An 18,432-nucleotide genomic window follows, 5' to 3' on the forward strand; every position below is an offset into this window, starting at 1 on the left:
AATAAAATTTTCAAGGTGGGTAGCCCCTGCTAACCACTCAAAAAAAAAATATTTCATTCGATTTTCTGTGGTGGTAAATAATGAACTTCTATGCATAAATTAGATCAAAATAACTCACTCACAAATAGCTCTATAATTCATAAAGTTAAAAACCATTAATATCAAAATAAGTATTTATTTATATAAAATTTTGTGTTTTCAAAATATATTTCCAACAATTCTCCCTCGAATTGAAACAGGAATTAAAGAGAAATCTTCAGGTAAATTTAAATCATTTTTGTCATTTTTTTAAAATCATATATGAGCAATAGCATCGCTGTCACAGACTCACAGTACAGAGATTTATCAGTATTGTGCAACATGATAACCCACTAGAATCAATTTACATATGTTCTAACAAGCAGATTACATAATTCAAAATTAAATCTTACAAAAGTAATCTAGTTAAGGCTTTGTAGTCTGTATGTATACTCCAATTTTATGTTTCGGAATCAGCCAGGAGAGGTTGTTTCATGTTGTCCCACTTTTCCAACCTTTTCCTTGCCTCCTCAACCTAATTTTTTCAATGATGTGTTCATAGATAATCTTTGCATTAGTAAGCCAAAATAATATGAATTTATTTGGTTTAATCATACTGATGAGATTAAGTTTGTTAGAATATAACGGCTTGAGATATATAATCAGCTACCTCTTTGTTCCAATCAGTACGGAGAGTGATCCAAATGAGAATAAGAGTTTGTATGATGGTACCTGATAACATACCTCCCCACAAACCCTGCAAAAAGTGTGTATATGTCAATTATTCCTGATATGCAATTAGAACCAGTATCTGGAAAGGTGGTAAAATCAACTCAATCTAATTTATCAAAGCGAATAATGGCTTATCTAAATATTTGCAATTAGTGGCAGGCTATATTTGGTTTTGTTGCTGGTTTATCGTTATTGAAATTGATTTTTCTTTTTTTTCTGAGATTGTGTTTTAGTTTTCAGGTATGCTACTCTGAAGATGGATAGATATCAGTACTGAGCTGGGGTTTCAAGTTTGCTGGTGAGGGATTTGCCGAAAATCCATTTGTTTTTTATTTATTTTCCCTCAAATTCAGATGTATATTTGAACAGTGTAAATTTTTCTTGTTGCCAATGCATTAAGGTTCACTTAAGGATCCTCAAAGGTACAAGTACTGTCATACCAGCATAGTCTTAAACTGAGAATGTATAATACCTTAACTCCAAAGCCTACTTTAAAGCCCATGAAAGCACCAAGAGGAATTCCCACAAAATAATAGCACCCAACATTTATGTATGCTACCAGGGCTTGCCATCCACTTCCCACAGCCACACCTTCATATGTACAATACATGTCAAAAGTCAATACATGAAATATCATATTCAGTCAACAAACAAGTCAATTGTTTAATATAATGTCAGCTCTCTTATTTGGTATGCTACTGATAGAATTTAGTTTCATGTCACTGCTTCAACATTATTGTTACTTTTATCTCTAATTAAAAATTTATTCCTTATCCCTATATGTGGAATTTTCGTAGCTTACAATTACTGGACAAAATTGTAGAGGCTCTAAATAGCTGGTCATAGAGGTACCAGTCTTACTTGTACTAAAGTAATGTTTTATGTTAATAGTAGTACCATACCAGTCATGGCACACACCAATTTTTCTTATAATAATTAACAATTGAACTCCTTAATTACCAGATAAAACCGGCTGGACACCACTGACAGCAATGCTGATGGCGAGAAGGGGGCAAAGCTCAGAGACTGCATTGGCCACTACCTCTCCTCCAGTAAAAATGTAGCTTATTTTATCCCTAAAAACCATTATCAGCACAGCAATACATAATGAAATTACGGTGGATATGATCGTTGCAACTGTCGCTGAGAATGCCGCCGATCTTGCATTTCCTGCACCAAGCTCATTGCCTACTCGCACACTGAGATCATGAGACAATAGAGAGGGGGTGGGGGTTAAAATTTCACGAAATAGTATGAAATGGTCAACATTTTTTTTTTTTGAGAGGCATGGTAGAAGCTACCAGCTAGGTCAACATTTTTTGCTATGTAAGAAATTGAACACATTTTTAATTTGTTTGCTGGGAATTGCAATAAATGAGGCTAAACGGAAACAAATTGGTTTAAATTGAGGTAATATTGGGTTGATATATAGCAAATATTATCCCCACAGTTGCCAGTGTGTAAAGTGAGATCAGGAACTAACCTTGCAGCTGCATTGAACCCAACTGAGATCATAAACTCCCATCCAATAATTGATGTGCTGCACCGTCAAATAATTCTAATGTTAGCACTTAATTTGTGTTACAACATCATAGTTAATTTGAAAGAAATTAATTAACTATATCATGATGCAGTTAATTTGAAAGTAAACCTTACCAAACCGTTAGAGCATCTAGTGCCAATTCTGGATTGTCAAGCATACCGGCCATGAGTACCAGTATCTGGAAGTACCATGTCTCGAGGCACAACATAATAGCTGATGCAGTTGAAAGCTTTAGGAAATCAGGCAAACCCGTAAACGCCTGCCATGTGAACCCGGTCCATGTGGACCTGCACTTTGGGCTCTTAACAATGTACATAAACTGGGCCCCCACATAGACCCACCAGCTCAGACTGAGCACCAGAGAGGCCCCCACAAGACCAAATCCTAGCTTGAACACAACAACCCAACTCACCAACAAATGAAAAACAAAAGTTATTACCAGAATATAGGCACTTGGTGCAACAATACTCTGAGATTGTAAGAACTTTTGGATAGGGAAGTTTACGGCGTATGCGAATATTTGAGGGATCAATCCGTAAACGTACAATGCAGCTGCTTTTGATATTTCTGTGGATTCACCGAGTAATCTCAGAATCGGCTCGGAGAGAACGTATATTACTGTCAGGGGTATACCGGTTGCCATTAGCAGTACTGTAGACCTCTGTAGGTATACGCCAAGCATCTCGTATTTGTCTGCACCATACGCCTGACCACATAGTGTTTCTACAGCACTCCCCATCCCTAGCTGTTGGAAGTCATAAAATATTTTGTTAGTTCAATTGAAGTATACATAAAATGTATAAAAATGTATAATGCATGATGATATTTGTCAAAGGAATGCATGAAAAATTCAGTCTTGTAAAATTGAAATGCTCATGGCAAGCCCATGCTAATTAAACACATATTAGGTAACTTAATTTTATAATTGTTACCTAATTATATAAATTCCGAGGAATGTAACAATTGGAAAGTATAGCTAACAACACAGTTCAAGGGTAGAACATTATCAAAAGCATTGCCCTGAACCGTGCCAAATCCGAACGGGACCGTCTTAAATAAATTAACAAACTAAAATGATATTAAACTACAGGTCATGGGGAATTGGGGTTAGTTAGGCCTATAGAAATGCCTAAAATATTATCCAATGAAATAGGGCTTCAATTAATTAAGTTTATGAGTTAATAAATACATTATTCTCATCACTACTAGAAATTAATTATTTTTATTTGGAAGTTACTGACCCTCTTTCAAAAAATAAAAAATAAAAAATAGGAGAGGTGTAAATTGGTAAATCGGATATTCGGATGGAGTGGGAAAATTAACACTGTGATCGGAAGGAAGGTGGTATGTAACTTCAATTCAATTCAATGGAGATGAATTGAATAGAGACGAGTTGAGATTGAATTTTTTAGATCGGAAACAAAACTATTGTAAGAAGAATTCATTAGAGTAGTATTTTAAAGTGGGCAGATAACTTCTTTTATTTATTAAGAATGCCATTAAAGATCTTAGTTAGGATTTGCTTAACCAATACAGAAAGAAAGATAGCAGTAGCGGAGAATAGACAAATAGGTAAAAATCGATAAGGAGAACACACTCGTTATGTGATCGGAACTTGTGTCTTTGTCAAAAGTTCTCATCTAACTTATCTCGGTAGTATTGGGAATTAAGAAAAAAAAGATACTGCAATCTTTTCACACGAGTAAATTCTATTCTCACTAAATCTTTACATTTTTTAGGCGATTTCACCACGCGACTTTTTCATTGGCAAATCATGTCGTTTCTATTCATTTCGTGTCTTGGTAAAATTTCCGATCAAGAAAATGATTCGAATTCAAAATCCAATTTGCGTTTGAAGGATAAAGAAACGCTTCCGATCATAGGATAAGAGAGTCGAGCGAGTCAGATAGATGTATGTGTCACGCAAACGAAGTGACCCATCGCAAAACACGACAAAAGAAAATGTAACTTTGTCTAAAGCAATTTACTGTAATAAATAAGACTTCGGATCATCTCGGGCATAGATGTATGGAGATTTCTGTGTATGCGGACCACTGACACTGGGGTTTAGTCGGCTTTCTCTCTTTCCCTCGGAGGCCCGCCCTGCTGCCCCTTTCATTTATGTGGACCTCACGCATCTAACATCAATCTACAAAAAGCTACTTCGATTCCAAATCAGAGATCCGTAAGTATGAGAAAATAATTGAACCCTACCTGCTCTCAATGACTCTTGTCTTAGCTACTTTGATCCTTAATAATTAATCTTAATTTTTGTACTTAATCATTGCCTTTTTAATAGCACTCAATGTTAGATTCATTATTAAGGATTGACTATTACAAGAAATAAATACTAATTTACATTGCTCGTGAATCCTCCGTTATCACCGAGGACATGCTACTTTCAAAGTAAACAAACATTTTGTAATTTTATTTAGAGGAGCGTTCAAATGCACCCAAATGTACTCTATTCTTTTCTTCCATTTTCAAAGTCCGAATAATCAATCCGAACTGTTAGATGCGATATATATATTAAGATGTGCATGGAGACCAAATTTTACATTTTTTAGAATTTTTTTACTATTTATTAAGCCACTTTGAAAAATTGCTGATCCAATGATCCAGAAAATGTAAAATCAGTGATTTTCAAAGTGGCTTAATAAATAGTAAAAAATTTCAAAAAATATAAAATTTGGTCTCGTACATCTTAATATATAAATCACATCTAACGGTTCGGATTGACTATTCGGACTTTGAAAACAGAGAAAAAGAATTTGAAAAATACAGTGCATTTAAGTGCACAAAAATTTGAGTGCATTTGAACCCTCCTCTTTTATTTATATTGTTCACTATAAAACTTGAGAAGAGCCATTTTCTTCAAGAATAATTATTTCAATCCCCACACTCCAGTACCCCCATTGTACCCCCATTTCTTAAACAGATTTTAACTTCCCATAAACTAACTTAACTAACTAATTTATTCAAAACACTAGTATAAATACTTGGAAGATAATAAATTAATACTTGCAAATTAAGATATTAATACTCGCATGTCTAACTTGATATAACTATATGGAGGGACCACTCAAACTACATGGGGAGAAAAATCATACACATTTTTAGAGGTGAGTTTTTTTTTCTTTTTTTCAATATCTTCCACATTTCTCACGTTCTATGAGGAATTTTGCGAATCTAAAACCACGAATATATTCTACGCAATTTTATCTTTCAAATGAGATCCATGATGACGTACTTTCGGATTCATCGTCACACAAGTATTTATACCTCATTGTGCAAGTATTTATACCGCATCATACAAGTATTTATACCTATACTTGTAAGTATTTATCCCCAATCGTGAACCCCGCATCTCCGCATCACATTTCCCTAATCGTCCCTGCGTCAACTTTTCTCTAACAAAAATAGTTGACTACATAGGTATAAATACTTCAGTGCATAGATATAAATACTTGTAATACTTGATATTAATACTTTTAAATGTCAGCAGTGTCATATGTGAAAAATACTAGGTATAAATACTTAAATGACGAGGTATAAATACTTGTATGATGACGAACTCGAAAGTATGTCATCATGGATCTCATTTGAAAGATAAAATTGTGTAGAAGACGTTCGTGGTTTTAGATTCGCAAAATTTCTTATAGATCATGAGAAATGTGGACAAGATTGAACAAATATAATTGAGGGTACAATAAGGGGATGAGAGTGCGGGTACTCATATCATCTCCCTTTCTTCAAATCCAATTCCTATTTTACATCATACACAATAACTTTACTAAAGTACACTGAAAAGTGAAAACTACACATTACCAAACCAACTTAATAACTCATTTCACTATCAAGTATCAACAATTAAGAAACAAATTAACAACAGGGAAAAAAAAAATGAAGAACTTCCATACCAAGAGACCATAGGCAAAGACTTGAATGCCGTTGTTTCCAAGAGCTGCAGCGGCAAACTCGAGGTTGCCGAGGTGTCCGCAGAATGTTTGCGAAGCAATTGACATGACGCTGATCATCATGTACACGATAACTGCCGGTGCCGCAAGAGGCATCAAAAGCTGCATTTCGATAAATGTAGCCAAAAGCATTCGCCTGAACCATGTTCTTGTATTGTCGCTCAGTACCGCCTCCAGCTGATCTGAGGATCCATTTGCTTCATCTTTTTGGGTCACCATTTTTGGTGTTAAGAGCAAAGTGTGAAGCTGTCTTGAGGAGAAAGAGGGTCAGTGGAGTTGATTTATTTCTTTTGTGGAGTACGACAAACCCCTTTATTGAATTCACATCCTCCCAGGTACCTGACGAGGGAATCTTTTACAATTAATGGATCTGGACCGTTATTTTTAACTATGCACCAATCTCAAAGCCCAATAATACTACCCCTCACCTGCCGAATTCCAAAACGTCTAAGAATTAACCTCAAACCGTAAAGTCAGGACATCTTTTGCGGAATTTTTTTTTATAAATCATAATTAATTAAATTAATTTTGCAAAACAGCATAATTATTTTTTTTTACAAAAACCACAAGGACCGAGTAGGGAATTTGGCCTACACATTTTACTTTTGGAGAGACCGAATTGGATATTTTGCAAAACAGCATGATTATTTATTTTTACAAAAACCACAAGGACCGAGTAGGGGATTTGGTCTACACATTTTACTTTTAGAGAGACCGAATCCCCAATTCGGTCTTCAAGCATTTTTCATTTTTCATGCGGCCAACCGTGTAAAAAGGTATTTTTCTTGGGACCGAATTAGGGATTCAGTCTCCCGTTTTTTTTTTTTTTTTTTAGACCATAATTAATAAAAAAAATTGTTTAGTGTAATTTTGGTTTTTGTAATGTAATTAATAATTATATAATTTTTTAGTTTGCATGCAGAGTAATTTATCAATATTTTTTAATATCCAACTTAATATAAAGCATTCAAAAAGTGATTACACTAGCAAGTAGAGCATTCAAAAATACACAGAATTGATATAAATTTCAATTTATTTGGATTTTTCTACAATTAGTTATGAATTTCCAAAATTCAGCTTTTGAAAAAACTTTAAACAGTCATAACTTTGGTTAGAAAAGTCGGATTTGCGCGTATTACCACTTTTCGGAAAGGGGGGGACGAGACGGATCCGAATTTTATCTTGGAAAAATTCCCAAGCATCCAAAGCATCATAATTTCAAAAAAACATCGTTTAGTGCCTCAAAAATTCAGTTTAAGTTTTCTATCAATGGTAGACATACAATGACTGGTATTTTGTTTAGTATAATTTAGGTTTTTGTAGTGTAATTATTAATTGTATAATTTTTTTGTTTGCATGTAGAGTAATTTAGCTTTTTGTATGTAGTATAAATTAATTATTGAATGATTTAATTTTTTAGTGGAATTTAAGTTTATGTAGTGTAATTATTAATTGTATAATTTTTTAGTTTGCATGTAGAATAATTTAGCTTTTTGCATGTATTATAAATCAATTGTTGAATGATTTAATTTTTTAGTGTAATTTAGATTTTTGTAGTGTAATTGTAGAATAATATAGAGTAATAGAATGAATGTTAATATTTAATTGGGTTTGCATGTCATGCATGTTAATATTTTTTTTGGAGGGAGAAGAAGGGTATTTAAAAAAAAAACATGGAGACCGAATAGACTACTCGGTCTAGCCTATTTGGGATTTTCTGTGGCCACTGTGGCGAAAAAGCTAGAAATAGATGGAGACCGAATCCTCTATTCAGTCTCTCCAAAAAGTAAAATGTGGAGACCGAATTGGAGATTCGGTCCTTGTGGTTTTTTTAAAAATAAAAAAATAAAAATAATCATATTGCTTTGCTAAAATTAATTTTATTAATTATGGTTTATATATAAAAAAAAATCTCTTTTACGGTACCTGAGAGAATACGGATCCCTTTTTATTCGGTTTAGGTTACTTTAATTAGGTTACTACGTCAATTCAAAACATAAGCAAAATTAATGGGAGGAGGACCATAGAGGCAACATATATATAGTGCTCTTAATAATTGCTAGTCAAATATATATATTTTAATTAAAAAACGTGGAGGTCTAGTTTATTTAATTTTTATTTAATATTTATATAAGAATTTATGTGTGGATTTTGAATCTAGGATCTTTCCGTAGAGATAATTGGTTTTTACAAACAAATTAAAAGCTGATTTTTTTTAAGTATATTATTGACAAATTTCCTTATTATTACAATACAATTTATAAACTAATGTTATTAATTCATCGTAGAAAGACAATAAATAAAAGCAATTGCAACACGAATTGACAGACAATATTATTTTAGTTTTAGACTTACAACACCTACCGGACTTTGATGTGGGACGGAGTATGAAATAATCAAAGGATGAGATAAATTTTAAAGACGAGGGTCCTCATGTCTTTTATATCTCATCATTTCTCATATTATATATCTTTGTTTTCAAGATCTAAATTATCGATCCAAACCATTCAACATGATAAACATACTAAAATATGATTAGAATAAAATTTTATAAATTTTGGAATGTTTTTACTATTTTTTAAGATTGGTAGTAAATCATTGTTTTTTTAACATAAATATCATGTTGAGCAGTTCGAATTAACATTTTGAAATTTAAAAACAAATATATACCATATGTTTTTTTTTACCGTCTCAAGTCTTTGCTCTCTCCCAACTTGTTCAATTTCTATTTAAAAAAAATTCAATTTGTCTACAAGTAAAAAAAATAAAGATATTTTTATATGTTTTTTATTTCTCTAATCATTTTCATAATTTTTCTTGTTGATCTGTGATGAATTTTGTAAATCGAAAACTACAAACATCTTCAATTCAATTTTCTCTTTCTTTCAAATGAGATTCATGTTAAAATATTTTTGAGTTATTTTATGTCACTGTTTTTTTCTTCTTGGAGATATGCTACGTCTAAATTAAAACTAATTATGTTAGGTTTAAAAGCATCATATGTTAGATGTAAAGACTTGTAATGCGTAGGTTTAAAGGTTTCATATGCTATATATAAAGACTGAATTTTGATGAGTTATGTGTAAGCTCTAAATGATTGACAAGGATACTTTAAAGGGTTATATACATATATTTAAAGACTTGAGTAATAAAATTTAAAGTATCTATGGCTTTTACTGTAAATAAATAAATAAATTACATATAAGCTTAAAGCAAGGTTCTAAATAGCGATTATAGCGGCATAGCAGGGAGACAAAAAAAAAAACTATTGTGAATAGCGGAAGCTATCATACATAGCGATTTTCTCTTTTCAAATTTTATATTCTATATTTCTACTAATTATTAATATAATTAATATTAGAGAATTGATGTAACAACTAAATGACAACTAATCTAAGTCTATATATTTTTTATCAATTACGCAAATAAGAAGGAAAAAAAAATCTAAAAATTAACATTATTTAATAGTTCATATTTCATAGTATTACATATTATAAGAGACAAAGAGCAATTAATTTTACAAGGTCAATGAAGTCAATATACATATTTAAACATTTTATATATTATAATAATAATCAAAATCAGCTTTCAATTGAAACGAACAATAATAATTTTACAAATGAATACTATGCGAAGAGCAATCAAAATGAAGAATTAATATTTGAATATTTCTCGTTATAGAATGAGAGAATAAATCACAAATAAAAATAGAAGCACATAGTTTGGTTTAGCATACTTATCGTAGAAGACCATGTAACATTAGAAATAAAAATAGAAGTACATAAGCTCATATAAATTGCAAAAAAAAAAATCCATGTAGCATAGCGGTAGCTATAGCGGGTCACATATAGCGGAGCAGTCAGCTATTATAGCTATAGCGGTCATAGCTGAGTTAGCGTACTTTTATCTCATAGCTTAGCGTTTATGGTCTGCAAAAGCTATAGCGCCGCTATAGCTAGCTATTTAGAACACTGGATTAAAGGCTTAACACAAATATTTTAAAGAATTGTAGACAAAAGTTTAAGGGCTTGAGAAACAAAGTTTAAGAACTTTTACTGTAAAAAAAAAAAAAATGAGTTGTTACATATAAGGTTTAAAGACTTACAGATACTTTAAATTTTAAAGCATTATAAACATAGGTTCAAAGACTTGAACCAAATATAAAGTGCCTATGGATTTTACTGTTATTTTTTTTAATAAGTTATGTATAAAGTTTAAATACTTGATTCAAATACTTCAAAAAATTAGAGCTTGTTCGGCTGCACCTTTTCCTATGGGATTCAAAAGGTTTTTGTGTTTTTCCTATTTTTTTTTCCCAAAGGCCGTTCGGCAGCCATTTTTCTTTCCTTTCTTCCCCACATTTTTTCCCCAGAATAATTCCAACGCTGTGAAAAAAGTTAGGAAAAAAAATGCGAGCTCGGAGCAAAAAAAAATTTCCCATTCTTCTCTCTCTTGAGAGGACCCCACAATTATTGCTTTTTCGGAGAGAATATTTTCTCTCTCACCCACGTGTACACTTTCTTTCTCTCTCTTTATACTCAAACATGCATACCCCCAGGGTATGATCATGAATATATAAAGACATTTCTCTCTATGATTGTTCAATATATGTCATTTACACGATAATTATTATTGTTTTTAAAAATTCAAAGAGATATAATGCCGAATTTTTTATTTATATCCAAATTTTATATTAAATTTCAAAAATTATCTGAATCGTTTGATTTTTTTGAAAATTTCCGGAAACTCGGTCTAAATCCGAAAAAAAAAATTCTGGTTTTAGAGTCCGGATTTTTTTTTTCCAGAAATAGCTCCCAAATCTGGAAAAAAAATTTCCGGACTCGGGACTGGCCTACATATGCTGGGATGGGTTCTGTTTCATTCTTCACCTCTCCTCTTCAATCTATCCTGCCTCACAGTTAAGGTAATTTTTTGTAATTAATTTATTTAAATATTTAAATTTAAATGGTTTAGAATAATGTCAAAAAAAATTAGAAATTTAGAAAATTGTGTAGAATAATTTAGGAAATACCGAATGGTCTAGAATAATTTAGAAAATTCCAAAATGGTGTAGAATAATTTGAAAAATACCAAAATGGTTTAGAATAATTTAGAAAATACCAAAATGGTGTAGAATAATTTAGAAAATACCAAAATGGTGTAGAATAATTTAGAAAATACCAAAATAATCTCGAATATTTAGAAAATACCAACATAGTTTAGAAAATACCAAATGATCTAGAATAATTTAGAGAATACCAAAATAGTCTAGAATAATTTAGAGAATACCAAAATAGTCTAGAATAATTTAGAAAATATGATAATGGTCTGGAATAATTTAGAAAATATCAAATGGTGTAGAAAATTATCCTATTAATGTAGAAGATTATTAGATTAATTTAGAATGTTTTTAGGAATCTCTTTTCTTTTAGGAATTCCTTTCAGAGCTCTGACTGTCTGATCAATCAGATCTGCGATTCAGGTTTTTATATTTATATTGTTTTAATTTTAATTTAAAATATAATTAATTAGTTCATTTTAAATGGTTTAGAAAATACCAAAATGGTGTAGAATAATTTAGAAAATACCAAAATGGTGTAGAATAATTAGAAAATACCAAAATAGTCTGAATATTTAGAAAATACCAAAATAGTGTAGAATAATTTAGAAAATACCAAAATGTTCTAGAATAGTTTAGAAAATACCAAATTGGTCTAGAATGTTTAGAAAATACTAAAATGGTCTAGAATAGTTTAGAAAATACCAAAATAGTCTAGAATAGTTTAGAAAATAGCAAAAGGGTGTAGAATAATTTAGAAAATAGCAAAATGTGTAGAATAATTTTATTTTAATTCAAAAATAGTATACAATAATTTATAAAATATCAAAATGGTGTAGAATAATTTTGAAAATACCAAAGTTGTCCAGAAAATTACTCTATTAATTTAGAAAATTATTTTATTAATAACAAAATGGTGTAGAATAATTTAGAAAATTTTAAGGTGGTTTACAATATTGTTCGAATTTTGTAGTATGGCAGACCAAGTACTTAAGCATAGATTTAGCCCCTTGTTGTGGATAGTTCACGGCAATCATAGGGTATCTGAGGCATCTAAGGAGGTAAGCATTTATTTATTTTGTTTTTCATAACTCTGTAAGTAATCAAATTATATTGTAATTGATTTTTTTCTTACTTTAGAGTAAGGATATTTTAACGGTGAGACATTATCGGCACAAATGCGAGTATGATGAGAGGTACGCACCCTTTTTTAATTCGAATGGGCTTATATCAGATCGCGACATTGCCTAATATCGCCCTCGATGCGGCCCTCATTCACGGACTTGTCGAGCGGTGATGTCCGGAGACGCACACTTTTCATCTTCCCTTCAGAGAGATGACAGGTATTAATTAATTGAATTTTTTTTTATTTGAATTCCTTACTGACAAGTTAAATAAATTACAGTTACTATGGAGGATGTGAGTTGTCTGTGGGGTTTACCTATTACGGGGGATCCGGTAACGGGAATGACAGACTTGGCGAGTTTTCAAGGCAGACTATATGAGTTGCTAGGCGTGAAAGATAATGAAGTAAAGGGGTTAATGAAAAAGAGGGGAACCGCAACTAGCGAAATGCTGGTGGCCAAAAAAGCACCCCGTGAGCGCTTCAAAAAATTACCAACAAATGCGACCGATGAACAATTGAAGTGGTTAGTATTTTTTTTTAGAAAACTATTCGTATTTGATATTTTAAATAAAGTACTCAGATTCTACAATCGATTAGGTATGTCCGTGGATTTCTCCTCGACATGCTAGGGAATACAATGTTTGCTGACAGTAGCGGGGACAGAATACCGTTGTGGTATCTCAGCATGATTGAAAACTTGGACGAGCCGAGGAATTACAATCGGAACCCGACGACTCACCGGAGAGCATCTCATCTCCACTCGCCAAACTATCAGAATCAATTGCATCCACAGGTACATGCGAATAATCACGTACATGTATGTGGACCGCACTGGAACTGGGTCGGGATCTCATTGGTATATCCACAGAGTGCCAACCGGTACTAGGTCGGGATCTAACTGGTATTGGGTCTTGATCCACATGATTCTGACTGGTACTAGGTCGGGGTATAACTGGTTGATCCACAGAGTTGCTATCGATACTGGGTCGGGGTCTCATTGTTACATCCACAGAGTACCGACCGGTGCTAGGTCGAGATCTAACTGGTATTGGATCGGGATACACAGGATTTTGACTGGTACTGGGTCGGGATCGAGGTTGAGGTATATGACTAGTATAGTTCGGTTCTAATTCTGGATATAACTCAAGAACCGGTAACCTTTGTGTAAAAGACGACACAATTCCTAAAATCATTTCAAATGATTGTTGGTTCATTACCGGTACTAATTGGTAGTCACGTTGGCCATCAGTAGACATGTTAAATCTGTTAGTTTGTAATAATCTAGAAGTCAATAATACGATAAGTTAATCATAAAGCTTTGTTCACGAATTGAATGTTTATTTATATATCATTTTGTTGCCTTGAGTATTATTGAAATTATGGATCATTTCGAGTTCATGACTGAAATTGTGAAACTCCATAATATAGATAATATATACTCTTAAAAGTCACTGACCAAGGTAATTAGCAGGAACACTAATTACCGCGATAAGGTTAGCATGTGGATTAAAAGATGGTTAAGTTTTACAAACCACCTGACACGAGATGTCATTTTAATCACATAGATACATGTTCTAGGAACATGGTATTTGACAGACCCCGAATGAAACATTAAATAGAATTGTGTTCGTGTCATTAATGTTTTCATTCAGTGTCAAAGTTCTACGGTATGAGGTATTTATCGTTCCCACTAAGAAATATATATGAGTGAGTGTTATCTACCGCTGTCCGTAAAAAGCAGCCATAACGGTAGCATTTTCATATATATAACTTAGCTGAGGAAGTGATAGTCTGCCAAGAATACTATTTGTCCCTCGTATCTCTATACGAGCTATAGCATCACTGGGCCCCTTGATAGAGTTAGATTATCTGCATGCGGTATAATTACAAGAGTAATTATATTTGATAATCTACTCAAGATCAAGAAAAGATACAGTTACCAAGGATGACACACATCTACCTTGAAACTGATCTGATAGCTATGAGACAGAAGAACTGACACAAGTAAATTGTTTACTGGATCGTGATATTTGTACAGTACAGCATCATCTGTGTAATTGGATGGTCATGATGTGTTGCCAGATGCCACCCATGACTAACAGAAGTTAAAACAGTTTTAACTCTGTTTACCAACATAACACAGATCCTATTGGGTCACACCATATAGGAGCTACTCGGAGAATCTTACTGATTAATTATAAATTTATTATAATTAATATTAAGATGGTTATAATTAATTATACATGATATAATTAAATTATAAATGTCATTTAGAATGACAAGCAGAAACAACGGTTAATTTATAAACGTACACGTTACGTTGTATAAAAGCTACCGAACAATAACCGAAAAGAAATATAATTGTATATGACAATTATATATATTTGATTTGGAATTTTAATTGTTAATTATGGATTTGAATTATGGATTTAAAAGCCCAAAATAATCAAAGCCTTAATTAAAATTAAAAGCCCAAAGGCAAAAGCCCAAAATCAAAGCCTTTTACTATTCATCCTTAATGGGCCAAGGGCAAAATAGTCTTTTTTACCTTGGTGCCGACTTCCCATGTATTGACATGTGTCATGTGAGGTGGCAAGGGTATTTTGGTCATTTCACATGATAAAAGGATGAGGTGTCAAGGGCTTTTGGTAAATAGATTTGTTTTGAGGGGTATTTTGGTCTTTTGCCAACCTCCTCAAAAGTCTATAAATAGAGGGGTAGGGGTAGAGAGAAAGACTCACTAATTCACGTGTTAATCTGATTACTTCGTTGATCGGTTTTCCCTCTCTTCCCTGATTTCGGTTATTACGAGATTCGGAAAAATATATTTTTAGATTCTGTGGTATTTCATGTTTTGCTTTATTAGTAAAATAGAATAACTTGCATTCTTAAATATATTTAATCTGTCTCTTTTTCGGTGAATAGTGTTTCTGCAGAATTCCGCGGTTTACGGTATTTCTGGCAGAAGAAGTAAATCGCTCTCCGGTTAGTCCTGGTGGATAACCAATAGAGGTATCACACGTGTGATACTGCGAGTCGATTCCATCCCTGGTGAGGCTCTACTCGCTCGGTCTGCATTCCAACTGAGATTTGGAATCAAGGTATAAATTGTTATATTAATCTATTTAATTTGTAAATAGATTTAATGCTTTAGGAAATCAATTATGGAGTAGATCTGTAAATAGGATTAAACGAATCTTCTTGATTCATTTAATCCGTAGCTTAAGTTAGATGTAAAAATTTTTATTTTACTCTTTCCGCAGCTTAAGCTAATTAAATGGGTTTGAACCGTTCACGAAAACCCAACAAAATCTGGTCTGGATTTCCAGATTTGCATTGCTAGAATTGTACCCAACTAATTTATAAATCTCACTCAGAAGATAATTTATAAATCTCATCAGTAATGAGTATTTAGCTCGGGTACTGTAATAGACCCCGTCATCATTGTATTGGATTTCCCCTCCAATATAAATTTTCACACAAATAGTTGTCATTTTTAATTTCGATTGGTCTGGCAATTTCAAAAATAACAGCATATAAGTAATTAAAAATTTTGTTGCCTCTACAAAATATTCTACACAATTTTGGATATTCTATAATTATTCTACACTATTCTGGAATTTCATAAATTAATAGGGCAACATTCTAAACTATTTTGGATTTTTTTTAATTATTCTAAACCATTTTGGAAGGTTGTAAAAACAACATTTTGGAATGAACTAATTAATTGTAAATTAAATAAACAATAACATAAAGAAAATAAAATTACCTCAATGGAAGAACCGATCGATCAGACAGTCAAAGCTCCGTAAGGGATCCGAAAAGAAAAAAGGTTCCTAAAATAATTCTAAATCATTTTAGAATTAATAAAATTAAATAATTATACATTCAAGAAATTAAAAATTAAATACTTCTAAATTTAAATAAATTTAAATTATATATATAAAAATTAAATAATTATATATTAAGTAATTAAAAATTAAATACTTCTAAATTTAAATAAATTTAAATTAAATAATGATATATTTAAATTATAAATTATAAATTTAAATATTATATATTTAAATTTTAAATTATAAATTTAAATAATTATATATTTAAATTATAAATTATAAATTAAATAACTTACTGAGTGAAAGTCAGAGACCAAACTTCACGGTTTTATAAACTAATTCAGTGCGATTTCGGAAAAAAAATTTCCGGAATGGGTATTTTTCAAAAATCACAGGCCATTCGGATATTTTTTTAAATTTAATATAAAATTTTTATATTTATAAAAAATTCGGGATATAATGCAACAAGATTTTTATAGTGCAAAAAAAGTAAATCCAAACTACAATATTTTATTGCAGTTTGAAATAAAAATTTCAAACTGATGTGAATTATGCAATACAAGTAATAAATCCTAAATTGTACTCAATTTGGTTGCAAGTGTACAACCTTATCGAAGAGTACTTGGGGATCGTCTCCACAGGGACAAGTCGGAATTTCAAGTCTAACCTAATCAATTTAATTTAGTAAAAGAAAATAAAAGGAATTTGTTTGTTTTTAGGATGGTTTGGTTGTGATTAAATTGAATTAAACTAAAGTCTTAAAGCTAAATTCGGTTTATAACAAGTATGAGAAAGTAGGGTTTCTTAGGGTTCCTATCCACTAGTGTTATGACTAATTGATTTATTAAATTTGTTCTTTTAGTTATGAAGGCACAGTTGGGTGTTGTAGGTACAAAGGGATATCTCTATATTAATACCATCTTTAAATTAGAATAAACGTCACCTCTCGGTACTTGGCTACCCTAATCTAAAGTCATTAAGTTCTTACTGTCCCAATAAATCTAGAAAACTATCTTTCACCTCTCGGTACTTGGCACAATTCTCTAAACTATTAGGTAAAGCCCGTATAAGACAAGCGTCACCTCTCGGTACATAGCCTATCAAATACCCTATTCCTTATGGTCTGGACCTAATATTCAATTTCTCAATTGCAAATACCAAATCCTAGGGTTTCATGTGATTTCGATTAAGTCCTCACAATCAATTAAAATAAAGAATAAATCATAAAGAAGAACAAGAATATATAAAATAAAACCAACTAAATCACAACAAAAGTTTCAAGTACAACCCTAATCAACCCTAGAAAAGCCCTTAGCCAGCCATGGCTAAGGCACAAATGAAATCAAAAGAATAAAAGAGTTCCAAAAGAAAGAAAATGTTACGTTACGAAATTTTTACAATTAAATTAAAATGATTTAAAAGAAAGAATCAAGTAAATTGTGTTAATAAAATGGAAGTTTAAACCTTAATTAAGGTTTCCCTAAATAAGTAAGTTAATTGTGAATTGAAATCGCGTCGAAATTTCGAGATTTCGGAACATTATAGGCTCAGTGCGGATGGGGTCCATCCGCAATGCGGGTAAGGGTCCATCCGCAGTGCGGGTAAGGGTCCATCCGCAGTGCGGGTGGGGTGCATCCGCACTCATGAAATTCTGTGTTGGTCCAAAAATCGGCTAAGTAGTGAGTGCGGATGGGGTCCATCCGCAGTGCGGGTAAGGGTCCATCCGCAGTGGGGTAAGGGTCCATCCGCAGTGCGGGTAAGGGTCCATCCGCAGTGCGGGTGGGGTTCATCCGCACTAGGCTCGGATTTTTCTTGAATTTGGTCTGAAAACTTTCTAAGTCCCGAGTGCGGGTCAAGCCACCCGCAGTGCGGATGGGGGCATCTGCACTCAGGGTGATTTTTGCCTTAAAACTCAAATCCAACCTTCTCTCTCTCTCTCACTTCACCATTTCCCCATTTCTAAGTTATTTTCGTCCAAGAGAGAAGGAAAAGAGCCCGTGAGTTTTCGTTTCTTTCAGACTCCCGATTGTTGCGAGAAATCGAGTTTGGAACCGAGAAAGCAGCCGAGGATCTCTCCGAACCCTTCTATTTGGTATTTCTTTCTCTCCTTATTTCTTTCGAAAACTCGAATTTTCTCGATTTCT

The 18,432-nt window shown here is 32.4% G+C and overlaps 1 protein-coding gene and 1 long non-coding RNA gene across 3 annotated transcripts; one reads left to right on the forward strand and one right to left on the reverse strand.

Annotated features, from left to right (window-relative positions):
• Window positions 1–242: 242 nt before the first annotated feature.
• On the forward strand, window positions 243–2,212 carry LOC144574837 (uncharacterized). The gene is made up of 4 exons (XR_013518296.1): window positions 243–260; window positions 991–1,048; window positions 1,714–2,011; window positions 2,059–2,212. It is a non-coding gene; the product is annotated as an uncharacterized LOC144574837 (long non-coding RNA).
• Window positions 256–6,544, reverse strand: LOC144574834 (protein DETOXIFICATION 40-like). 2 transcript variants are annotated; one of them, XM_078324914.1, is made up of 7 exons: window positions 6,214–6,544; window positions 2,407–3,038; window positions 2,234–2,290; window positions 1,711–1,826; window positions 1,223–1,341; window positions 689–775; window positions 256–553 (listed from the first exon to the last, which is right to left on the reverse strand). In XM_078324914.1, the coding sequence occupies exons 1-7, from the start codon at window positions 6,487–6,489 to the stop codon at window positions 479–481; spliced, it is 1,362 nt and encodes a 453-aa protein (XP_078181040.1). In that variant the 5' UTR covers window positions 6,490–6,544; the 3' UTR covers window positions 256–478. The 2 variants fall into 2 exon arrangements, with proteins under 2 accessions (XP_078181040.1, XP_078181039.1); XM_078324913.1 differs by having other exon boundaries at window positions 1,711–1,949.
• Window positions 6,545–18,432: the final 11,888 nt, after the last annotated feature.

This window comes from Carex rostrata, chromosome 23, assembly GCF_964058835.1.
Source record: "Carex rostrata chromosome 23, lpCarRost1.2, whole genome shotgun sequence".
In the NCBI taxonomy this organism is placed as follows: Eukaryota; Viridiplantae; Streptophyta; class Magnoliopsida; order Poales; family Cyperaceae; genus Carex; species Carex rostrata.